This window comes from Myxine glutinosa, chromosome 2 (genome assembly GCF_964187855.1).
Source record: "Myxine glutinosa chromosome 2, kmMyxGlut1.1, whole genome shotgun sequence".
NCBI lineage: Eukaryota > Metazoa > Chordata > Myxini > Myxiniformes > Myxinidae > Myxine > Myxine glutinosa.
In genome coordinates, this window is record NC_136262.1 from 108038226 (window position 1) to 108065401 (window position 27176).

General features: G+C 42.1%; 2 protein-coding genes across 2 annotated transcripts in view; both read left to right on the plus strand.

Moving 5' to 3' along the window:
* The window catches only part of MBP (myelin basic protein), a 72991-nt gene extending 62176 nt beyond the window's left edge, over positions 1–10815 (plus strand). The window contains exon 6 of the mRNA XM_068107503.2: positions 8204–10815. Within this exon, the coding sequence (XP_067963604.2) occupies positions 8204–8217 (14 nt within the window). The 3' untranslated portion in view covers positions 8218–10815. The remainder of the gene's footprint in view (positions 1–8203) is intronic.
* Positions 1–27176, plus strand: part of LOC144890862 (uncharacterized) — an 812162-nt gene that overhangs the window by 97475 nt on the left and 687511 nt on the right. The window lies entirely within an intron of this gene.

Genomic DNA, 27176 nt, shown 5'->3' on the forward strand with positions numbered 1-27176 from the left:
GTGGTGAGGTGTTTTGAATTACTTGGTGGCAAGGTGTTTTTCATTTCGTGGTGGTGAGGTGTTTTTAATTACATGGAGGTGAGGTGTTTTGAATTACTTGGTGGTGAGGTGTTTTGAATTACGTGGTGGTGAGGTGTTTTAAATTACTTGGTGGTGAGGTGTTTTGAATTATGTGGTGGTGAGGTGTTTTGAATTACTTGGTGGTGAGGTGTTTTGAATTACTTGGTGGTGAGGTGTTTTGAATTATGTGGTGGTGAGGTGTTTTGAATTACGTGGTGGTGAGGTGTTTTGAATTACTTGTTGGTGAGGTGTTTTGAATTACGTGATAGTGAGGTGTTTTGAATTACGTGGTGGTGAGGTGTTTTGAATTACGTGGTGGTGAGGTGTTTTGAATTACTTGGTGGTGAGGTGTTTTGAATTACTTGGTGGTGAGGTGTTTTGAATTATGTGGTGGTGAGGTGTTTTTAATTACATGGTGGTGAGGTGTTTTGAATTACTTGGTGGTGAGGTGTTTTGAATTACTTGGTGGTGAGGTGTTTTGAATTATTTGGTGATGAGGTGTTTTGAATTACTGGGGGTGAGGTATTTTAAATTACATGGGGGTGAGGTGTTTTGAATTACTTGGTGGTGAGGTGTTTTGAATTACTTGGTGGTGAGGTGCTTTAAATTACGTGGTGGTGAGGTGTTTTTAATTACATTGGGGTGAGGTGTTTTGAATTACATGGGGGTGAGGTGTTTTGAATTACTTGGTGGTGAGGTGTTTTGAATTACTTGGTGGCGAGGTGTTTTTTATTTCATTGTGGTGAGGTGTTTTTAATTACATGGGGATGAGGCGTTTTGAATTACTTGGTGGTGAGGTGTTTTGAATTACATGGTGGTGAGGTGTTTTAAATTACTTGGTGGTGAGGTGTTTTGAATTATGTGGTGGTGAGGTGTTTTGAATTACTTGGTGGTGAGGTGTTTTGAATTACTTGGTGGTGAGGTGTTTATAATTATGTGGTGGTGAGGTGTTTTGAATTACTTGGTGGTGAGGTGTTTTTAATTATGTGGTGGTGAGGTGTTTTTAATTACGTGGTGGTGAGGTGTTTTTAATTATGTGGTGGTTAGGTGTTTTTAATTATGTGGTGGTGAGGTGTTTTTAATTATGTGGTGGTGAGGTGTTTTTAATTATGTGGTGGTGAGGTGTTTTTAGTTATGTGGTGGTGAGGTGTTTTTAATTATGTGGTGGTGAGGTGTTTTTAATTATGTGGTGGTGAGGTGTTTTAAATTACTTGGTGGTGAGGTGTTTTAAATTACATAGGGGTGAGGTGTTGTGAATTACGTGGTGGTGAGGTATTTTAAATTACATGGGTGTGAGGTGTTTTTAATTACTTGGTGGTGAGGTGTTTTAAATTACGTGGTGGTGAGGTGTTTTTAATGACATGGGGGTGAGGTGTTTTGAATTACATGGGGGTGAGGTGTTTTGAATTACTAGGTGGTGAGGTGTTTTGAATTACTTGGTGGTGAGGTGTTCTTAATTTTGTGGTGGTGAGGTGCTTTTAATTACATGGGGGTGAGGTGTTTTGAATTACTTGGTGGTGAGGTGTTTTAAATTACATAGGGGTGAGGTGTTTTGAATTACGTGGTGGTGAGGTGTTTTAAATTACATAGGGGTGAGGTGTTTTGAATTACTTGGTGGTGAGGTCTTTTTCATGACATGGGGGAGAGGTGTTTTGAATTACTTGGTGGTGAGGTGTTTTGAATTACTGGGGGTGAGGTATTTTAAATTACATGGGGGTGAGGTGTTTTGAATTACTTGGTGGTGAGGTGTTTTGAATTACTTGGTGGTGAGGTGCTTTAAATTACGTGGTGGTGAGGTGTTTTTAATTACATTGGGGTGAGGTGTTTTGAATTACTTGGGGGTGAGGTGTTTTGAAGTACTTGGTGGTGAGGTGTTTTGAATTACGTGGTGGTGAACTATTTTGAATTACTTGGTGGTGAGGTGTAATCGTCCCAAACTTCCAGTCTGCACCTACCCCTCCCGTATGTACGTGCTGAGGGGTTCCTTTTTGAACTATATATATTTTTTCAACCTAAATCTTCAACCTAAATTGTTTATTAAAATGTAATATCCGAAATACTACAAATTAATTTGTGCAAAATAATTGTTTGTATTATGATTGGTGTAAATCATGACAAAACAGCAACTCAGGTACAGTCATTATCCTCAGCTAAAATAAGCCAGTTCCTCAGTATCGGCGCGTGGTGAGGTGAGCGCAGCGAGCCGAGCCAAACTAGTATATATATGTATATATATATATATGTATATATATATACATATATATATATATATATATACATATATATATATATATATATATATATATATATATATATATATATATATATATATATGTGTGTGTGTGTGTGTTTGTGTGTGTATATTTTTATGTGTATATGTGTGTGTATATAGTGTGAGACCCCACTATTGGTGGGGGATACGTTCCTGGAAAATTCCGCGAATTGTGAAACCGCAAATAGCGGGGCATTGTTTCAATGGAAAAAGGGTGGATAGGTTCCCGAGTCGTGATAATCCGCGAATAGAGAGGAACAAACTGCGAATGGCAAGGCAAAATCCGCGAATGGTGAGGCGAATCTTCTGAATGTCGACAATAATCCACGATGGTCAATGAATATCCTGTGAATGTATGCCGTGGCATTGTTTCAATGGGGAAAAGGGGGATACGTTGTACGTTCCCGGCAGTTCCTGATTCAGAGGAAAAATTTTAAAGTTGAAAATGTTTTTCGACCGCAAATGCACATGATTACAGTTTCACAAAAAATGTTTACAAATAAAAAAAACGACAACACCAGGCACCATTTCCAATTTATTGAAGAAATGCGCTTACAGTTTATTAAAAGTGCTTAACCACACCGTACCATGAAAGTAAAAAAAAACACAACACCATCATGTCACGTTTAAAATTTTTATTTTACAAACACACACAACTTTCAAATGATGATGATGGTGATGATGCTGATGGTAATTAATTAAAATCCCATGATTTCCGGAACTCTGAGGATGACCCAAATGTTAGTCCTGCAACGTCGTGCACTGAGGGAGAGGCAGGATAGGCAGGAGAGGGAGCAGTTGAGGGTGTTGGTGAGGATGCTCGTGAGGACACTGCGAGGGCAGCAGGAGAGGATGCTGGTGGTGTTGAGGTGGAGAGAGCAGGGCTGAAGAAATGGGTAATGGAGACCTGCCTGGCAGATTGCCGCAGGTTTCGATGCAGCTCTTTGTAAGGGAGAAGCATATAATCCAAGCCTCTCTTGAACTTGAGGTACCTCTCTATGACTGGGTGAGCATCTTCCAACTTGTTGACAAGCACCCGCATGCCATGCAGCAACTCACCCAGGAACTGGACTGTGAGGTTACACCTCGGCACCTCTTCTTCATCACTGCCTGCCTCCTTGGAAACCATTATAATGGCCTCCAAATCCTCCTCAGTGAGGTTGTCGCCATGTGAGGCAATGAGATCCTCCAACTCCTCAGGCTGCATGTCATCAAATCCTTCCCCTCCCACCTGCCGTGCCAACCAGACAATCACATGCCTCTCCTCGGTGTTATCGGGAAAGCCAGTAAAGTTTCTGATTGCCTGTGGCCACAGATTGTGTGTGCCAGCACATGTTGATGGTGGAGGCTCTCACCTCATCCAGTGACTCCTTGATGGCAACGATGCAGTGGGCAATGTTGAAATCCTTCCAGCACTGCCGACGGTGAGCCATGGATCCATCACATCCAAAATGCATTGAAAGGTGCGACGGGTGTAATATCTTTTAAATGTTGAAATCACACCTTGGTTGAGTGTCTGGATGATGGAGGTGGTGTTGGGCGGCAGGAAGATCACCTCGACGTTCGGGTGAGCCACGTCCAGGATCGCAGGGTGGCCAGGAGCATTGTCCAGGAGCAAGAGAACCTTGAACGCAAGGTTTTTGTCCACCATGTACCTCTCCACCTGAAGGACAAAACAATTATGGAACCAGTCCAGGAAGGTTGCTGCCGTCACCCAGGCTTTCCTGGTGGCCCTCCAAAACACGGGCAGAGTTTGCTTGTTCTTGCCCCTGAGAGCATACGGGTTCAGGGAACGGTACAACATCATGTGTTTCATCATGAAGCCCCCTTTTGCGTTTGCACAGAGGAGAAGAGATACCCCAGTCCTTGGCAGCCTTGAATCCCGATGCTGTGAGATGAAAGTTCTCGGGGGCATCTTTTTCCAGAAGAGGCCGGTCTCATCAGTGCTGAACATAGGCTCTGGGAGGTATCCCTTCTCTTTGATCAGCCTCACGAGTTGAGCAGGAAACGCTTTTGCCGCCTCATGGTCCGTGGAGGCACGCTCCCCTGTGGGCTTCACATTTTTTGGACCATACCGCTCCTTGAAATGATGGAACCATCCCCTGCTTGCAGTGAATGAACTCGCGCTGCTTGTACCATCATCGCTCGGCACATCACTAGTGCTGGCACCACCCGCGCCAAAGAGATGATCAGAAATTTGTTTGGCCTTTTCGCGAATGAGAGGTCCACTCAAAGGCATATTCTTCTGCGTGTTGTCCTTGATCCATATTCTGAAAGTCTTCTCCATCCTTTCCATGTGGACATCGCAGACATGGGGGACCACCTTCGTACTCGATACAGCGCTCCCTGAAACGCTCTCACGAATCGCCTTCTTGTTCTACCATATGTAGTGAACCATGGATTCGTTGACACAGTAATGCCTGCCAACAGAGGTTGCACTGTCTCCTCTCGAAAGCTGGTCCAGCAGCTCCACTTTCTGGCTCAGGCTCATCACATTCTTCTGCCTCTTGATAGTCGACGTATCTCCGGCACTGGTCTTACACTTTGGAGCCATGATTGAATGATGAGCAGAGCGAGAGTCAAATGCACAGGTCAAAGCAATGGGCTGAGAAGAATGATTGAGATACAAGACACAGTCTGTATATGTAGGAATGCGAACATTGTGGGTAGCTGCGGGAGGGGTGAATACTCTGCCCATTGTTTGTGGGGGATGTTATCCGATGATGCCGTATCAAGCCTATCTGTTAATTTCAATGATAGATTTCATGAAGCATTTGCATTCTATAATTCGCAGGGTTGACATGTTTACGGAGCTGGTGGAACATCCCCCGAAGTGTTTTCATTGTGTAAGATCTCTGATGATGCTTTACAATAAATTGCAAACTGTAATATATTTAATGAAGTAGTCAGGTTCACTATGTCAATAAATTATATTTCGTTCAAAATCATGGTAGATTAGCAAACCTATATATTTTTGGAAAGGTTATAGCATAAGGAAACTAAAAATCAATGTTTACATTTGGAGAGATACCTGTATGGCGGCCATTTTGGATTTTCAAAATGGCCACTGTAAAATACATATTTTGTTCTATTTCTGCCTCTAATTACCCTAAAAACTTTTTAAAATATACTAAACCTATATTTTCAGGGACAAGGAATCCAATGAAAGTATCAAATTAGTGCTATGGGGAATGGTAAGACACGAATCAAAGGTTTTGAATTGCAAAATACTGTCTTTATATTCGCGATAAGTTGCATAATCAAATACATGTTATCATTTTGTACAGGCAGTTAATAACATCAAAATGTGTCACAATAATTCATATCACCAAACATACACAGGCAGTCAGCAAAATCATATATACACATGCAGTCAGTATAACTTCACATCTACACAGGCAGTCAATGACAAAATATACACAGGCAGTCAATGGCATCAAACATACACGATTACAGAATATGCCATTTAGAGTTCGTCATCACTGTCCTGTGTGTCGTATCCGACAATATAGTCCGCATCGTTTTCACAGTCCGTTCCACACAAGCAAAGGTCGGTCAAATTGATTGGCAAATCGAATTGGTCGAATGGTCGATCGAATCGAATTCGATGAATCGAATCGAATCGATCGAATTGGTCGAATGGTCGAATTGGTCGAATGGAATTGGTCGATTGGTCGAATTGGTCGAATCGAATTGGTCGGAATTGGCAAATGTAAACATTGATTTTCAGATTTTCCATGTAATAACGTTTCCAAAAATGTATAGGTTTGCTAATCTACCATGATTTTGAACGAAAAAACATAGTGAACCTGACTAAAGCGTTTGTTTTCTATAAATCGTGGGGTTGACTTTTACACAGCTAGTTGGATATCCCACGAAGCTCGCTTATAGTGCGGCTAAAATTCATGGCCACGAAAGCCATGAAACGCAAAGCACACAGCAGTGAATGTATAAGCAGGTCATGCTCACGGCTCATATGTCCAGCATGTTTTTTTGCATATGTGTGTCCAGCTGCTTTATGCATGGCTGGTGAAAGATGGGTTTTATAAATACCGTATGTCAAGCTAACGGCTCGTGAATTTTTTTTTTGCGCTCCAGAAAAAACCGTGAATTCACAGAACATGGCCGCGAATAGGAAAAAAGACAACAACTCGATTTTGCAGAAGACGGCCGCGAATAGAAAAAAACCCACAAATTCGCGGAGGCCACCTTTCCAACAAGTCAGTTAGTCAAATTTCTGCCGTGCTAGAGCTTCCCTAGTCAACTGTAAGTGTTGTTATTGTGAAGTGGAAACGTCTAGGAGCCACAACACCTCAGTCGCTAAGCGGTAGGCCACACAAGCTAACAGAACGGGACCGCTGAGTGCCGAAGTGCGTAGCACATAAAAATCGTCTGTTCTCGGTTGCAACACTCACTACCGAGTTCCAAACTTCCTCTGGAAGCAATGTCAGCACAACAACTGTTCGACGGGAGCTTCATGAAATGGGTTTCCATGGCCGAGCAGCCGCACACAAGCCTAAGATCACCATGCGCAATGCCAAGCGTCGGCTGGAATGGTGTAAAGCTCGCCGCCATTGGACCCTGGAGCAGTGGAAACGCGTTCTCTGGAGTGATGAGTCATGCTTCACCATCTGGCAGTCTGACGGACGAATCTGGGTTTGGCGGATGCCAGGAGAACGCTACCTGCACAAATGCATAGTGCCAACTGTCAAGTTTGGTGGAGGAGGATTAATGGTTTGGGGCTGTTTTTTATGGTTCGGGCTAGACTCCTTAGTTCCAGTGAAGGGAAATCTTGACTCTGCAGCATACAATGACATCCTAGACGATTGTGGGCTTCCAACCTTGTGGCAACAGTTTGGGGAAGGCCCTTTCCTGTTTCAGCATGGCAATGCCCCCGTGCACAAAGCAAAGTCCATACAGAAATTGTTTGTTGAGATTGGTGTGGTAGAACTTGACTGGCCTGCACAGAGCCCTGACCTCAACCCCATTGAACCCCATTGAACACCTTTGGGATGAATTGGAATGCCGATTGCGGGCCAGGCCAAATCGCGCAACATCAGTGCCCGACCTCACTAATGCTCTTGTGGCTGAATGGAAGCAAATCTCCACAGCAATGTTCCAACATTAGGTGGAAAGTTTTCCCAGAAGAGTGGAGGCTGTTATCGCTGCAAAGAGGGAGGGGGGGGGGGGGGGGGAGGAAACTCTACTGAGGACCAACTCTACCAGCTCCATATTAATGCACATGATTTTGGAATGAGATGTTCGATGAGCACATACGGGTGTGATATTTGGGTGTCCACATACTTTTTTCCATGTAATGTATATATATATGTACCAGACTAAAAATCAGAGTTCCTGTTTAATGTTTGGAGTGGACAAGGAAGGTTAGGATGGAGAAATGAAACTGCAGGCGAACTTTAATGGCTTTGCTTGTACATGAGTTTGAGTCTTTCATTGGGAAAATGTGAACAAGATAGAGAAACTGGAGATTGGTATACATACGTGGAGGTAAAAACTCTTTCAGTAAGATGTGAAATCTGCAGACTCTGACTATTTTCAGGAAGGTTTGGAACAGTGAAACAGGAGCATAACCATGTGGAAGATCTGAGCTTGCAGAGGAGAGAGTATAAGAATGCCTTGGTAATGCGTATAGCTACTGAGGAGTGTTTAGCAACACAGGGAGGGTGCAGGAAGTATGATGATAGACAAAGGGTAGGAAGGGTGGAAGAAGCAAGAGGAGAAGACATTGCTGGTGGCAACACATGAGGGAATGGTTGTTCTAAGCCAGCTCTTGGCCTTCGGCTAAGTTTAGTGTCGTTTAAACTTTTTATTTACTTCTTCGATTTATCCATGTTTGCTTTCTTTTTGCAGGTGTCTCACAGTAATGAAGTCAACCAAAGATACAGCTTTGAAGACAGCTGAGCCTGAACACAGACATCCATGTGTGTGACAAGCTAAAATGTGCAATATATCATCCGACATGTCATCAGAGCAATGAGAGTAATCTTGTCTCTGATGCAACTCATGCTCGATACTGTGGGCTCCAATTTGATTGGGTAAACATGCTCCATGTGCTTATTTGTGTGAAACAAATCATGTTGTTGTGCAAGTTTTGTTTTTACCTTAGCTTTCCTAACACACTTCTTATTGCGAATGTATTGATGTTTAATGGATGAAAACTCCAGGAAGGTTTTCCGGTGTTTGCGTCGATATAGCAGCTTTGGTCTTAGCCCAGCCTGTTGTGTGTGTATGCGTTGTGGTTGCATTTCGATTGGTTGCAGATGCGCAACTCCAAGAAGGTGCTTGAGGGAAGTGCGCTTTGCAGAATAATGTGCATTGTCAGGACAAGTTAAATCAGTTCGTCTTCCTGTCTGTTGGTTCTACTTTAGAATATGCATTTTGAATCTTATTTTGGGCAGGGTTGTATCATAGAGATAGCTATAGCTAGCAGGTGGTAAAAATAACATACTCTATCAATTTCACCTGGAAAACTAGAGAGTTCATGGAACACCTCACCCCGTGCAGCATTCAGACAAAGGACATGCGAAGGGACTTTTCCACTTTTGATTTGTGTTTCCGAGCACGATCTATATTTCCTACGAGCCGCCATTTTGTCTAAATCTCGATATTCCCTCACGCTGAGAGTACGAGGCTACGAGCGGCAAATGTGATTGGTCGTGATAGCGTAAAATGGCGTCATATTTTGTCCAAGTACCTTCCTGACAAACTGAAAGTCTTTGGAAGTGCCAACAAGGCGATTGGTGCTCTCACGTTGAAGGATACAATTAAATTGAAGTAAAATAAAAGTTTTAAAGGCTGTAGAAAAAAAACAAAAAAAACACTTTTTTGCGAGTTTACCACCGTTGATGCGCCGTCTTTTACACCACCTTTTTAAACATGTTAAACTAGTTATTTGTGACTGTTTTTTTGTGTCGTTTATGATGTCTCTAAAAATAGTAAGTCTCCTGTTTTGAATGATTTTCAGTTTTGTTTGGCTACCAGACAGGAAGATACACAAAAAAAAAAAACTGTACTAGTCTGTTATGCGCTTGTGTGATCGGGAGGCTCGGGATGCGATTCCGTACAACTTTCCAAATTCAGAGCCAAGGTACTGCTAAACTTCAGGTTCGTGTTTCAATCCGTTTTCTGCTTCATGTTCAAAATATAACATTCAATTGAAATCGAGTTGTTCGTCTGTCCGTGGACGGACAGACAGAGTGAACCAATTGCTTATCCCCGGTTTGCGCTTCGCGTGCCAGGTAAAATTGCAGGACAATAGGGCTAGAAGTTAAAAAGTTTGTACACCAACGTACATGTGAATTCTGCATCATCTGCAAGTCATGTGCTCATAGCTTTTCTACGATCAACTGATTTATTTACATTATGGATGATGCAAACGATGTCGGATTTTATTAGTGGTGTGTGCCTACAGTAGGATGGACCACATGGTACATTATGGAGTACGTCTTTGAGTTGCGGTATTCAATATGATGAAGAAGATTCATCACTTCTTTGTGACGTTCGCATCACTAATGATGAAATATTTATAATGACGGCCACAGTTCCACCACCGATTAAATTTCAGGAATTCTTTTTTTTTTGAACAATTACATTTACAACTTCATATTTATTGAAACCTAGCAGAAGTACCCGGCATTGCCGGGCGGGGGAGAGGAGGGGAACGGGGGGGGAGGGGGGGAAGCGAGCCCCTTGGCAAAGCGAGCGATTTTTTTTTTTTCATAGCGTCATAGCGTCATAGCGTCATATCGTTCATAACGTTTCATAGCGTCATAGCGATTTTTTTTTTCATAGCGTCATAGCGGTCATATCGTTTCATAGCGTCATAGCGATTTTTTTTTTCATAGCGTCATAGCGTCATAGCGATTTTTTTTTTCACAGCGTCATAGCGTTCGTAGCGTCATATCGTTCATAGCGTCATAGCGTCATCACGTGATCGCTCTGAGCGAATCAGCGCCCACCTGCCCTGATTCCGTTGATTCCGTGCGCTGAAATGCGCTGAGGTAAATATGAATAAAAAATATGGATCGTGAAATATTTTGAGTTCGGCCATGTTCGTCCCAGGCTCAATGGCCATGTCTATGTCAAATATCAAGCACGTGAGCCTCTCCGTTTAGGAGTCTATCGGTAACATCACACACACACACACACACAAACTGTGTTTTATATATATATATATAGATTGCAACTGTTTTTGCATCGATGTTGATATCATCTTTGTTAAAGATAACACCGATCATTTTATTCATCGGTCGCAGTGATATGAAAGCTTTCAATACTCAATCACACACAACCATAAATGTTATAGCATCCTTTGGTTTCTAATGAGTTTTTGTACATTTTAAAATATTTCGGGATGGAGTGAGCATGCATGTTCAAAATTCATCAAAACCTATATATATATATATGCAGATTATGTCAATGTTTTGAAATAAATTCATTCATAATCCATTGGAAGAAGAAAACACCTGTTTCTTACTGTTGCTGATTCAAGAACAAAAAGTAATTTTCACAATTTTATGAGGAAAGTTATATTGACAGAAGACGTACGAAATGTAATCAACGAGTCCTTGGCATGAAGAAATAGTGTGCGTCTGACTGGTATCTATTTAGTCTGGATGAAAGTTTCCGACTAAATATATAATCTTTCCTGGAAGTCCTAGCAGTGTCCATGTGTTTTTTTCCCTTTCCCACCTCCCACCCCTTCCCATGCCTCCTCCCCCCAAGCCCTCTCCCTCCCACAGATCTCCCGATGTCCCTGCTCTCCACCTCGTCTCCCGCTCCCTTTATCAGATGTTTTTTTTGTGTCAGTTTGTCTTTTTGTGATCAATCTTAGCTCTTACACGAGCATCGATGTTGCATACAAATATATATATATAGTCTTCCGTTGAACTTGGGGCCGACTCAGAAGAAGACCTTTGTTGGTCGAAAGCTTGTCGACAATTAAAGATCGACGTCCTGAAGCTACGTCCGCGTCTTATTTAATCTAACGATTATTTATTCAATACAAATGAGACGCCCTGCTCGTACTTTGGAGTTTCTACTATTTCTTACAGTTATATATATATATTGTACCGGTACAACGCCTGTGATGGCCGAGTATAGGCCCGAAGCTCGAGCGTCATCCATTTTCAGGGTCAGCTGATTCGGCAGGTGAGTTATACACTCCTTAGTGGATTTCCACTTCCATGGCCACCGCTCTGCTGTCTCGACCAACCAACACCTTTTGCCGGGGTACCGATGAGTGTTCGCGTTCGGCACCTTAACCCAGCGCCAGTTCTGCTTACCAAAGATGGCCTACTGAACAGCTCGCATTTCTTATAACTTCGCCATCACAGTCAGGTCGGTGGTCTCTCTGGCTTCTATCTCCTCCTTTCTGGTCTTGCACCCTCTGCCCTTCCCATGCTTTGTCCCCCCTCCCAGGTTTCTGCAGCTTTCCTTTAGCCACTTGAAAATCCAAGATGGCCGCCACATTCCAAGATGGCTGTCATTTCCTCACATACGGATCATTGTGCGACACATATATCAGTAGTGTTGTTTCTTGTGTTTAACATTACCAATCAATAACATTCTTATCAACAACATGTAGTGTTCACGTTGCGAGTTTAGTTTGAGTACAAAGCAGACACGGACGACCTTTGCATTTTGAAATGCGTTCTCGTACCAATCATAGTGCCGAGAGAACTTTCTTTCAACCGCAAAATCATATCCCAAAAGACTCAATCTGATCCAGTTCGTAGTGAGTCAGGTAGAGTGTGGGTATGGGTAGGTTGGTTTTCCGGGGCTATGGGTAGAGAGTGGGTATGGGTAGGTTGGCTTTGCGTGGCTATGGGTAGAGTGTGGGTGTGGGCAGGTTGGTTTTGAAAATTAGCCTCAGGTGGCAGGGGAGGTAAATCCGGCACTGCTACTAACTGGAGACGTAAGGCCTGTCATAATACGCTCTCTTACTGGGAGTGGCGTTACACACCAACATTTACATAGATAAATTGGCATCGCCCCCGCATCCCTCCCCTCCCCCCCTTTTTGCAACCCCTCGGGCGGGGAGAGGGGTGGGGACAAAATAGCGACAACCTTTGTCTTATGAGCTACAATGGCATGTTTGGTTGAGATTGGATAACTAATGACCAAATGTATCAACCAAAGACAGACAGACACAAAATGGCTATCTTCATATGATGATGTTGATGATGATGATGATGTAACTAGACAACCCCTCTCGTGTCGGTGTTATCATGTGGTGTTAAGTGCCGGTCTCCACCTGATATGAAGCTACACATGATGCAGAGCCGCTGGGGCCAAATATAATTAATTAATTATGTTTGGGCCATACGTCATTCAGATGAACAATGTTTCCAAAATCAAACAATCTATTACTACTCCACTCGCTAATAACCGCTCATTCAAACTTGCATAAAATATATTAAATCAATAGCAAGGAAAACAAGTTTCAATTGCAACTTGTAAGTTTCATAATCGTTATAGCAAAGTATGCCCCCCTCCCCCCACAACCTCCCCGCCCCATGCCCCAACGATCGTGGGTGAGATATTATATTCCCTGCCGTCTGGGGGGCGAGGTATTCCCCCCTGTCCTCCACCGATCATGGGCGAGGTATTCCCCCTCCCCCCTGTGCCCCACCGATCGTGGGCGAGGTATGCCCCCCCCCTTTTGCCCCACCGATCGTGGGCGAGGTATTCCCCCTTATGCCCACCGATCGTGGGTGAGGTATGCCCACCTTGTCCCCCACTGATCGTGGGCGAGGTATGCCCCCACCCTGTGCCCCACCGATCATGGGTGATGTATGCCCCCCTATGCCCACCGATTGTGGGTAAGGTATGCCACCACCCTGTGCCCCACAGATCATGGGTGAGGTATGCCCCCTATTCCTACCGATCATGGGCGAGGTATGCCCCCACCCTGTGCTTCACCGATCGTGGGTGAGGTATGCCCACCTTGTCCCCCACTGATCGTGGGCGAGGTATGCCCCCACCCTGTGCCCCACCGATCATGGGTGATGTATGCCCCCCTATGCCCACCGATTGTGGGTAAGGTATGCCACCACCCTGTGCCCCACAGATCATGGGTGAGGTTGCCCCCTATTCCTACCGATCATGGGCGAGGTATGCCCCCACCCTGTGCTTCACCGATCGTGGGCGAGGTATGCCCACCGATCGTGGGTGAGGTATGCCCACCTTGTCCCCCACTGATCGTGAGCAGTATAATGAATGACGTTTGTTTCTCGGTTATTTTTGCCAGTGTGGAGTTCAGTGTTGCTCCAGCCGGAATAATCACGTTCAGTTAATTATAGGCAAGGCAATGAATACAGACCAGCTTGGGAATGGCACCAGAATGTTCCGTATAAAATGCAATTTCCTGCACATCATCAAGGGACGATTTATAACATGGAAAAAAAATGGATAAACATTGACCCCTTTGCCCTCTGTTTATGCTCCTTATTTGTCACGAAAGTTCCCAACCATATCCTTACTCTTCAACACAAATTCCTTTCTCTTGTCTCCTCATTCCCATATACTTTTTCTTTGTTCACCTCTAATCCTCTCTTTCAACACCTCTAATCATGCTTCTGTGAATATGCCACAAGTATTTGACCCTAATAATCGCCCCCCGCCCTTCCGACAAGGTCGCAGACGGGGGACATCAAAATGGCCTCCGTCAGACCGACCGATCATCTGTCCATGTGCTTTTGTGTTCGCGATATTTCAAAAACCGTTGAACATTTACCTTTCATATTGTAGATATTTATTCCATATGCAATTATCTCAACCTGATTAGATCAGGCTGTGATTGGCTGAATTATGTTGCCAGGGCAACCATCTCGGTGACTTGGCTTGTGATTCGCGATATTTGAAAAACCGTTGAAGATTTAGCATTCGTATTAGACAGATCTATTCCTCCTACCACCCAAAAGGTGGGGACCCAGAGAATCAACTCCTTGTTGAAACATAAAGTGTCTCCATGCTCGCATAATTTCATTTAGGTCTTCAATAACTACTCGTGGTCACAGAGAAGGGGATAAAAAGTATGGATGTATATATATATATTACTTGGGTTTTGCCGCTTTGTGGTGTTGGTGGTGATCTGTACAATACCATTGTAATTATACAAGGTGTGTGCACTAATACTTGCTAGGTTTCCAATCCGTGGGCACATGCGACGCCATTGCTGGGTCTGCGCACCCACCTCTGCTTCCCCCTGCTGGAGAGACAAACTTGGTGTCCGTAACATTGTCTGCAACCATTCAAGACACAATAAGAAATGATTCTTTCTGAAAATGAATCGAATCCATTAACAAAACAAGCACGTCACTTGGTAGAGTGCATACCTACCTCCACCAGGCTGACCAGTTTACCTTTTGTATCCCACTGGTAGGCCGTATTTGGATCCAATATGAACCAAAACCAAATCGGTTTGTTCTCGTCACCGAACCGACTCATCCACCAAATTTCATCCAAATCCGTCCGCAACGTTTTGAGGTATCCAGCAAACAAACAGACGGATGTGAAAACAAAGACAAATATCCAGCAAACAGACAGGAGTGAAAACAAAGGTAAATATCCAGCAAACAAACAGGAGTGAAAACAAAGGTAAATATCCAGCAAACAAACAGACAGGAGTGAAAACAAAGGTAAATATCCAGCAAACAGACAGGAGTGAAAACAAAGGTAAATATCCAGAAAACAAACAGACAGGAGTGAAAACAAAGGTAAATATCCAGCAAACAAACAGACAGGAGTGAAAACAAAGGTAAATATCCAGCAAACAGACAGGAGTGAAAACAAAGGTAAATATCCAGCAAACAAACAGACAGGAGTGAAAACAAAGGTAAATATCCAGCAAACAGACAGGAGTGAAAACAAAGGTAAATATGAATTCATCATATCATATTCATCCTGAATTCATCCCTGCTGTTCAAAACAACATCAAGCTCACCCTGTTCAACACCCGGTCCCTCAACAATAAATGCCTCATCCTGAACGAATACATCCTGGATAACAAACTGGACTTTCTCTGTCTCACCGAAACCTGGCAACAACCTCTGGACTACTACACACTCAACCTCACCACACCCAATGGATATTCCTACGTCAATAAACCACGCTCGGAGGGCCGAGGTGGTGGAATTGCCGTTATCCACCGTCAAGACATCAAGACCAACCTCATCTCCATCTCATCTGCTCCATCATTTGACCACCTGGCTTTAAAACTCTCTGGTCACACGCAGTCAGTCATGGCTGTCGTCTACCGCCCTCCCAAACCACACCCATCATTCCTGTCTGACTTCTCCTACTTTCTGACCCAGCTATGTTCCCTCTCCCCCTCAATCCTCCTCCTTGGTGATTTCAATATCCACATGGACTCCACTGACTCCACAATAACCACTGACTTCACTGATTTACTCACCTGCTTTAACCTCACTCAACATGTCGACTTTCCTACCCATATCCGTGGTCACATTTTGGACCTTGTCTGCTCCACTGGATTAAATTTGCACCATCTCTATGGCTCCGACCTCACCCTCTCTGACCACTTAGCCATCACTCTGACCATCAACATCCCCGCCCCAACACCAAGGCATTATCGCACAATCAACTTCCGTAAGCTAAACGCTCTTTCACCTACCTCATTCTCATCCACCCTCTCTGAAAAAATGTCCACTTCTCCCTTCATTGACCTCCACACCCCTTCCGACCTCACTGACTACTACAACCACACTCTCTCCTCCTGCCTTGACCAGCTTGCGCCTGTAAAAACCAAAACAGTTTCTTTCACCCATTCTGCTCCCTGGTTTACCCCTGAACTCCACCTGATGAAAACTCGTGCTCGCCAACTTGAAAGACTCCGCAATAAAACGGGTCTCACAGTTCACTCCCAAGCCTACAAGGACCACATACAACACTACAAAGATGCCCTCTCCCGCGCCCGCTCTGCCTACTACTCTCAAATTATCCACTCTGGCTCCGGAAACCCAAAAGCACTCTTCTCGACAATAAACAAACTCCTCCGCCCCCTGAACACCACCACCCAGTCATTCACAGTAGACAACTGCATCTCCTTCCTCTCTTTCTTCCAACGCAAAATTGACAACATCTACAACAGCTTGACCACCGCCGCACCCGCTCCCCCTCCAACCACCTGCCCCCCCTTGTCCTGCCATCCCCTGTCTCGGTTCTCCCCAATCTCTCCTACTGACCTCTCTGAACTCCTCATAGGAATGAAAACTGCCACCTGCACTCTTGACCCCATCCCCTCCAGCTTTGTCAAAGCCTCCCTCCCTGCTCTCTCTCCACTTATCATTGCAACAATAAACTCCTCCCTGTCTACAGGCATCGTCCCACCTTCCCTCAAAATTGCTGCTGTTACCCCCATTCTAAAAAAACCTGGTCTAAACCCTGACACCCTAAACAACTTCAGACCCATCTCCAACCTACCCTTTCTGTCAAAAGTTTTGGAACGCGCTGTAGCCACTCAACTCAAACATCATCTCTCTGCCAATAACTTGTATGAAACATTCCAATCCGGATTCCGCTCCAACCACAGTACTGAAACTGCTCTCCTCAAAATCACCAACGACCTTCTCCTCTCCTCTGACGCTGGCAACCTCAACATTCTCGTCCTCCTCGACCTCAGCGCTGCCTTTGACACCATCGATCACACTATCCTCCTCACCCGACTTGAATCCACCTTTAACGTCACCGGCACTGCCCTCTCTTGGATTAAATCATACCTCTCTGACAGATGCCAGTTCATCTCCATCAATAACTGCAAATCCCCCACTGCTCCCCTCCCCCAAGGTGTCCCCCAAGGTTCAGTTCTTGGCCCCCTCCTCTTCATCCTTTACCTGTCCCCGCTCGGTCACTTAATCCGCCGTCATGGTCTCCAATTCCACTGCTTCGCCGATGACATCCAGCTTTTCATCTCCACCAAGTCCGTCTCCACCGACACCCACTCTATCCTGACAAACTGCATCACTGAAATAAAATCCTGGCTTCAAATCAACTTCCTCAAGCTTAACTGTGATAAATCTGAAATAATCATCATTGGCCCAAAAACGCTCACAAAATCCACCCATAACTTTGCCCTCAACATCGACGGTATCCCAGTATCCACCTCCCCTCACATCCGGAATCTTGGCGTCATCTTTGACCAAACCCTTTCCTTCGACAAATACACTAAACAGATCACAAAGTCAGCCTTCTTTCACCTGAAAAACATTGCCCGTCTCCGCTCATCCCTCTCCTCCACGGCTGCAGAAACCCTCATCCACGCCTTCATCACCTCCCGTCTGGACTACTGCAATAGCCTCCTCTATGGTTCACCCTCAAAAATCACCAATAAACTCCAATACATTCAGAACTCCGCTGCCCGTCTACTCACTCATTCCCGGACCCGTGACCACATCACCCCCGTCCTTTACAAGCTTCACTGGCTCCCCATCCCCCAGAGAATCCAGTACAAAATCCTCCTCTTGACATACAAAGCCCTCCATAACCTGGCCCCATCCTACCTGGCTGACCTCCTCTCCAGACACACTCCCACCCGCAACCTCCGCTCTGCTGGTACCAACCTCCTGACCTCCTCCATCCGGACCAAATTCAGATCCTGGGGGGACAGGGCCTTCTCCATCGCTGCTCCCACCCTCTGGAACTCACTACCTCACACCATCAGAGACTCCTCCTCACTCACCACATTCAAAACATCACTAAAGACCCACCAGTTCAACGCTGCATTCAACATTCAACCCACAGCATTTAACCCCTGACTATCTCTTCTCCTTCTCCCTCCTTTTGCTTTAAATATTTCCCTATTGATTCTTGTCTTGTCTTTTTGATTCTTGTCTTATATATATGCCGTATATCGCTGCTGTTTGTTTTCTTGATTCTTGTCTTTTTGCAATTGTTGTTTTCATGTATTGTTATGCATTATGTTTTCCACTCTGTCAAAGCGCCTTTGGGCTTCTGGAAAAGCGCTATACAAAATAAATGAATTATTATTATTATTATTAAATATCCAGCAAACAAACAGGAGTGAAAACAAAGATAAATATCCAGCAAACAGACAGGAGTGAAAACAAAGGTAAATATCCAGCAAACAAACAGACAGGAGTGAAAACAAAGGTAAATATCCAGCAAACAAACAGACAGGCGTGAAAACAAAGGTAAATATCCAGCAAACAAACAGACAGGAGTGAAAACAAAGGTAAATATCCAGCAAACAAACAGACAGGCATGAAAACAAAGGTAAATATCCAGCAAACAAACAGACAGGTGTGAAAACAAAGGTAAATATCCAGCAAACAAACAGACAGGAGTGAAAACAAAGGTAACTATCCAGCAAACAAACAGACAGGCATGAAAACAAAGGTAAATATCCAGCAAACAAACAGACAGGCGTGAAAACAAAGGTAAATATCCAGCAAACAAACAGACAGGAGTGAAAACAAAGGTAAATATCCAGCAAACAAACAGACAGGCGTGAAAACAAAGGTAAATATCCAGCAAACAAACAGACAAGCGTGAAAACAAAGGTAGATATCCAGCAAACAAACAGACAGGAGTGAAAACAAAGGTAAATATCCAACAAACAGACAGGAGTGAAAACAAAGGTAAATATCCAGCAAACAAACAGACAGGCGTGAAAACAAAGGTAAATATCCAGCAAACAAACAGACAGGAGTGAAAACAAAGGTAAATATCCAGCAAACAAACAGACAGGAGTGAAAACAAAGGTAAATATCCAACAAACAGACAGGAGTGAAAACAAAGGTAAATATCCAGCAAACAAACAGACAGGCGTGAAAACAAAGGTAAATATCCAGCAAACAGACAGGAGTGAAAACAAAGGTAAATATCCAGCAAACAAACAGACAGGAGTGAAAACAAAGGTAAATATCCAGCAAACAAACAGGAGTGAAAACAAAGACAAATATCCAGCAAACAAACAGGAGTGAAAACAAAGGTAAATATCCAGCAAACAGACAGGAGTGAAAACAAAGGTAAATATCCAGCAAACAAACAGACAGGAGTGAAAACAAAGGTAAATATCCAGCAAACAAACAGACAGGAGTGAAAACAAAGGTAAATATCCAACAAACAGACAGGCGTGAAAACAAAGGTAAATATCCAGCAAACAAACAGACAGGAGTGAAAACAAAGGTAAATATCCAGCAAACAAACAGACAGGAGTGAAAACAAAGGTAAATATCCAACAAACAGACAGGCGTGAAAACAAAGGTAAATATCCAGCAAACAAACAGACAGGCGTGAAAACAAAGGTAAATATCCAGCAAACAGACAGGAGTGAAAACAAAGGTAAATATCCAGCAAACAAACAGACAGGAGTGAAAACAAAGGTAAATATCCAGCAAACAAACAGGAGTGAAAACAAAGACAAATATCCAGCAAACAAACAGGAGTGAAAACAAAGGTAAATATCCAGCAAACAGACAGGAGTGAAAACAAAGACAAATATCCAGCAAACAGACAGGAGTGAAAACAAAGACAAATATCCAGCAAACAGACAGGAGTGAAAACAAAGGTAAATATCCAGCAAACAGACAGGAGTGAAAACAAAGACAAATATCCAGCAAACAGACAGGAGTGAAAACAAAGGTAAATATCCAGCAAACAAACAGGAGTGAAAACAAAGACAAATATCCAGCAAACAAACAGGAGTGAAAACAAAGGTAAATATCCAGCAAACAGACAGGAGTGAAAACAAAGGTAAATATCCAGCAAACAGACAGGAGTGAAAACAAAGACAAATATCCAGCAAACAGACAGGAGTGAAAACAAAGGTAAATATCCAGCAAACAGACAGGAGTGAAAACAAAGACAAATATCGAGCAAACAGACAGGAGTGAAAACAAAGACAAATATCCAGCAAACAGACAGGAGTGAAAACAAAGGTAAATATCCAGCAAACAGACAGGAGTGAAAACAAAGACAAATATCCAGCAAACAGACAGGAGTGAAAACAAAGGTAAATATCCAGCAAACAAACAGGAGTGAAAACAAAGGTAAATATCCAGCAAACAAACAGGAGTGAAAACAAAGGTAAATATCCAGCAAACAAACAGCAGTGAAAACAAAGGTAAATATCCAGCAAACAAACAGGAGTGAAAACAAAGGTAAATATCCAGCAAACAAACAGACAGGAGTGAAAACAAAGGTAAATATCCAACAAACAGACAGGAGTGAAAACAAAGGTAAATATCCAGCAAACAAACAGACAGGCGTGAAAACAAAGGTAAATATCCAGCAAACAAACAGACAGGCATGAAAACAAAGGTAAATATCCAGCAAACAGACAGGAGTGAAAACAAAGGTAAATATCCAGCAAACAAACAGACAGGAGTGAAAACAAAGGTAAATATCCAGCAAACAAACAGGAGTGAAAACAAAGGTAAATATCCAGCAAACAAACAGACAGGCGTGAAAACAAAGGTAAATATCCAGCAAACAGACAGGAGTGAAAACAAAGGTAAATATCCAGCAAACAAACAGACAGGAGTGAAAACAAAGGTAAATATCCAGCAAACAAACAGACAGGAGTGAAAACAAAGGTAAATATCCAACAAACAGACAGGAGTGAAAACAAAGGTAAATATCCAGCAAACAAACAGGAGTGAAAACAAAGGTAAATATCCAGCAAACAAACAGGCAGGAGTGAAAACAAAGGTAAATATCCAGCAAACAAACAGACAGGAGTGAAAACAAAGGTAAATATCCAGCAAACAAACAGGCGTGAAAACAAAGGTAAATATCCAACAAACAGACAGGAGTGAAAACAAAGGTAAATATCCAGCAAACAAACAGACAGGCGTGAAAACAAAGGTAAATATCCAGCAAACAAACAGACAGGCGTGAAAACAAAGGTAAATATCCAGCAAACAGACAGGAGTGAAAACAAAGGTAAATATCCAGCAAACAAACAGACAGGAGTGAAAACAAAGGTAAATATCCAGCAAACAAACAGGAGTGAAAACAAAGGTAAATATCCAGCAAACAAACAGACAGGCGTGAAAACAAAGGTAAATATCCAGCAAACAGACAGGAGTGAAAACAAAGGTAAATATCCAGCAAACAAACAGACAGGAGTGAAAACAAAGGTAAATATCCAGCAAACAAACAGGAGTGAAAACAAAGGTAAATATCCAGCAAACAAACAGACAGGAGTGAAAACAAAAGTAAATATCCAGCAAACAGACAGGAGTGAAAACAAAGGTAAATATCCAGCAAACAAACAGGAGTGAAAACAAAGGTAAATATCCAGCAAACAAACAGGAGTGAAAACAAAGGTAAATATCCAGCAAACAAACAGACAGGAGTGTAAACAAAGGTAAATATCCAACAAACAGACAGGAATGAAAACAAAGGTAAATATCCAGCAAACAAACAGACAGGCGTGAAAACAAAGGTAAATATCCAGCAAACAAACAGACAGGCGTGAAAACAAAGGTAAATATCCAGCAAACAGACAGGAGTGAAAACAAAGGTAAATATCCAGCAAACAAACAGACAGGAGTGAAAACAAAGGTAAATATCCAGCAAACAAACAGGAGTGAAAACAAAGGTAAATATCCAGCAAACAAACAGACAGGAGTGAAAACAAAGGTAAATATCCAGCAAACAGACAGGAGTGAAAACAAAGGTAAATATCCAGTAAACAGACAGGAGTGAAAACAAAGGTAAATATCCAGCAAACAGACAGGAGTGAAAACAAAGGTAAATATCCAGCAAACAAACAGACAGGAGTGAAAACAAAGGTAAATATCCAGCAAACAAACAGACAGGAGTGAAAACAAAGGTAAATATCCAGCAAACAAACAGACAGGCGTGAAAACAAAGGTAAATATCCAGCAAACAAACAGACAGGAGTGAAAACAAAGGTAAATATCCAGCAAACAAACAGACAGGCGTGAAAACAAAGGTAAATATCCAGCAAACAGACAGGCGTGAAAACAAAGGTAAATATCCAGCAAACAGACAGGTGTGAAAACAAAGGTAAATATCCAGCAAACAGACAGGCGTGAAAACAAAGGTAAATATCCAGCAAACAGACAGGAGTGAAAACAAAGGTAAATATCCAGCAAACAAACAGACAGGAGTGAAAACAAAGGTAAATATCCAACAAACAGACAGGAGTGAAAACAAAGGTAAATATCCAGCAAACAAACAGACAGGCGTGAAAACAAAGGTAAATATCCAGCAAACAAACAGACAGGCGTGAAAACAAAGGTAAATATCCAGCAAACAGACAGGAGTGAAAACAAAGGTAAATATCCAGCAAACAAACAGACAGGAGTGAAAACAAAGGTAAATATCCAGCAAACAGACAGGAGTGAAAACCAAGGGAAATATCCAGCAAACAGACAGGAGTGAAAACAAAGGTAAATATCCAGCAAACAAACAGACAGGAGTGAAAACAAAGGTAAATATCCAGCAAACAAACAGACAGGCGTGAAAACAAAGGTAAATATCCAGCAAACAAACAGACAGGAGTGAAAACAAAGGTAAGTATCCAGCAAACAAACAGACAGGAGTGAAAACAAAGATATTATATATCCAGCAAACAAACAGACAGGAGTGAAAACAAAGGTAAATATCCAGCAAACAAACAGACAGGAGTGAAAACAAAGATAAATATTCAGCAAACAAACAGGAGTGAAAACAAAGGTAAATATCCAGCAAACAAACAGACAGGAGTGAAAACAAAGGTAAATATCCAGCAAACAAACAGACAGGAGTGAAAACAAAGATAAATATTCAGCAAACAAACAGGAGTGAAAGCAAAGGTAAATATCCAGCAAACAAACAGACAGGAGTGAAAACAAAGGTAAATATCCAGCAAACAAACAGACAGGAGTGAAAACAAAGGTAAATATCCAGCAAACAAACAGACAGGAGTGAAAACAAAGGTAAATATCCAGCAAACAGACAGACAGGAGTGAAAACAAAGGTAAATATCCAGCAAACAGACAGGAGTGAAAACAAAGGTAAATATCCAGCAAACAGACAGGCATGAAAACAAAGGTAAATATCCAGCAAACAGACAGGAGTGAAAACAAAGGTAAATATCCAGCAAACAAACAGACAGGAGTGAAAACAAAGGTAAATATCCAGCAAACAAACAGACAGGCGTGAAAACAAAGGTAAATATCCAGCAAACAAACAGACAGGAGTGAAAACAAAGGTAAGTATCCAGCAAACAAACAGACAGGAGTGAAAACAAAGGTAAATATCCAGCAAACAAACAGACAGGAGTGAAAACAAAGGTAAGTATCCAGCAAACAAACAGACAGGAGTGAAAACAAAGGTAAATATCCAGCAAACAAACAGACAGGAGTGAAAACAAAGGTAAATATCCAGCAAACAAACAGACAGGCATGAAAACAAAGGTAAATATCCAGCAAACAAACAGACAGGCGTGAAAACAAAGGTAAATATCCAGCAAACAAACAGACAGGAGTGAAAACAAAGGTAAATATCCAACAAACAGACAGGAGTGAAAACAAAGGTAAATATCCAGCAAACAAACAGACAGGCATGAAAACAAAGGTAAATATCCAGCAAACAAACAGACAGGAGTGAAAACAAAGGTAAATATCCAGCAAACAAACAGACAGGAGTGAAAACAAAGGTAAATATCCAACAAACAGACAGGAGTGAAAACAAAGGTAAATATCCAGCAAACAAACAGACAGGCGTGAAAACAAAGGTAAATATCCAGCAAACAAACAGACAGGCGTGAAAACAAAGGTAAATATCCAGCAAACAAACAGACAGGAGTGAAAACAAAGGTAAATATCCAGCAAACAAACAGGAGCGAAAACAAAGACAAATATCCAGCAAACAAACAGGAGTGAAAACAAAGGTAAATATCCAGCAAACAGACAGGAGTGAAAACAAAGGTAAATATCCAGCAAACAGACAGGAGTGAAAACAAAGACAAATATCCAGCAAACAGACAGGAGTGAAAACAAAGGTAAATATCCAGCAAACAGACAGGAGTGAAAACAAAGACAAATATCCAGCAAACAGACAGGAGTGAAAACAAAGGTAAATATCCAGCAAACAAACAGGAGTGAAAACAAAGACAAATATCCAGCAAACAAACAGGAGTGAAAACAAAGGTAAATATCCAGCAAACAGACAGGAGTGAAAACAAAGGTAAATATCCAGCAAACAGACAGGAGTGAAAACAAAGACAAATATCCAGCAAACAGACAGGAGTGAAAACAAAGGTAAATATCCAGCAAACAGACAGGAGTGAAAACAAAGACAAATATCCAGCAAACAGACAGGAGTGAAAACAAAGACAAATATCCAGCAAACAGACAGGAGTGAAAACAAAGGTAAATATCCAGCAAACAAACAGGAGTGAAAACAAAGGTAACTAGAACGGGCACTCGGTAGAGCGCATACCTTCGCCGCAGCTACTTTTGTTGCCAAAATAAAAGACTACAAGATCTGTGTAGCAAAGCCACACCTACGTTGTCATGCGGGAAGATTTGTTTCAAATTAAACCATTCTATCCCGCCAAAAGTTTGATATTGTAATCACATCCATGTGGTGGTACTTGATAACATTTGGATGGACTGGATGGACATCTTCTTCTTCAGTCGCGCATAACTTTGAGTGAAATACGATCGAGTTAAAAATAGTCAGAATTTGAGCAAATCTGTTTCATTCGTTTGTTAATATGCCTCATCTATTGTCAAATCTGCAATTATAATTTTTTTTGAGGTTGAAATGATCGCGGGAGATCGCGTTATAGTGATGACGTCCTGGATGGACATCTTCTTCTTCAGTCGCTCATAACTTTGAGTGAAATACGATCGAGTTAAAAATAGTCAGAATTTGAGCAAATCTGTTTCCCAAAATCTAATCAAATGTGTCCCGTATAATAACCAATCATCCCACCAAATTTCATGCAATTCGGTTGAATACTTTTTGAGTTATGCGATTAACATACACACACACAGACATACAAATAAATACACAGCGATCAAAACATAACCTTCCGCTTTTGCGAAGGTAAATATCCAGCAAACAAACAGGAGTGAAAACAAAGGTAAATATCCAGCAAACAAACAGGAGTGAAAACAAAGGTAAATATCCAGCAAACAAACAGGAGTGAAAACAAAGGTAAATATCCAGCAAACAAACAGACAGGAGTGAAAACAAAGGTAAATATCCAACAAACAGACAGGAGTGAAAACAAAGGTAAATATCCAGCAAACAAACAGACAGGCGTGAAAACAAAGGTAAATATCCAGCAAACAAACAGACAGGCGTGAAAACAAAGGTAAATATCCAGCAAACAGACAGGAGTGAAAACAAAGGTAAATATCCAGCAAACAAACAGACAGGAGTGAAAACAAAGGTAAATATCCAGCAAACAAACAGGAGTGAAAACAAAGGTAAATATCCAGCAAACAAACAGACAGGCGTGAAAACAAAGGTAAATATCCAGCAAACAGACAGGAGTGAAAACAAAGGTAAATATCCAGCAAACAAACAGACAGGAGTGAAAACAAAGGTAAATATCCAGCAAACAAACAGACAGGAGTGAAAACAAAGGTAAATATCCAACAAACAGACAGGAGTGAAAACAAAGGTAAATATCCAGCAAACAAACAGGAGTGAAAACAAAGGTAAATATCCAGCAAACAAACAGACAGGAGTGAAAACAAAGGTAAATATCCAGCAAACAAACAGACAGGAGTGAAAACAAAGGTAAATATCCAGCAAACAAACAGGCGTGAAAACAAAGGTAAATATCCAACAAACAGACAGGAGTGAAAACAAAGGTAAATATCCAGCAAACAGACAGGAGTGAAAACAAAGGTAAATATCCAGCAAACAAACAGGAGTGAAAACAAAGGTAAATATCCAACAAACAGACAGGAGTGAAAACAAAGGTAAATATCCAGCAAACAAACAGACAGGCGTGAAAACAAAGGTAAATATCCAGCAAACAAACAGACAGGAGTGAAAACAAAGGTAAATATCCAGCAAACAGACAGGAGTGAAAACAAAGGTAAATATCCAGCAAACAAACAGACAGGAGTGAAAACAAAGGTAAATATCCAGCAAACAGACAGGAGTGAAAACAAAGGTAAATATCCAGCAAACAAACAGACAGGCGTGAAAACAAAGGTAAATATCCAGCAAACAAACAGACAGGAGTGAAAACAAAGGTAAATATCCAGCAAACAAACAGACAGGAGTGAAAACAAAGGTAAATATCCAGCAAACAAACAGGAGTGAAAACAAAGGTAAATATCCAGCAAACAAACAGGAGTGAAAACAAAGGTAAATATCCAGCAAACAAACAGACAGGAGTGAAAACAAAGGTAAATATCCAGCAAACAGACAGGAGTGAAAACAAAGGTAAATATCCAGTAAACAGACAGGAGTGAAAACAAAGGTAAATATCCAGCAAACAGACAGGAGTGAAAACAAAGGTAAATATCCAGCAAACAAACAGACAGGAGTGAAAACAAAGGTAAATATCCAGCAAACAAACAGACAGGAGTGAAAACAAAGGTAAATATCAGCAAACAAACAGACAGGCGTGAAAACAAAGGTAAATATCCAGCAAACAAACAGACAGGAGTGAAAACAAAGGTAAATATCCAGCAAACAAACAGACAGGCGTGAAAACAAAGGTAAATATCCAGCAAACAGACAGGCGTGAAAACAAAGGTAAATATCCAGCAAACAGACAGACAGGAGTGAAAACAAAGGTAAATATCCAGCAAACAAACAGACAGGAGTGAAAACAAAGGTAAATATCCAACAA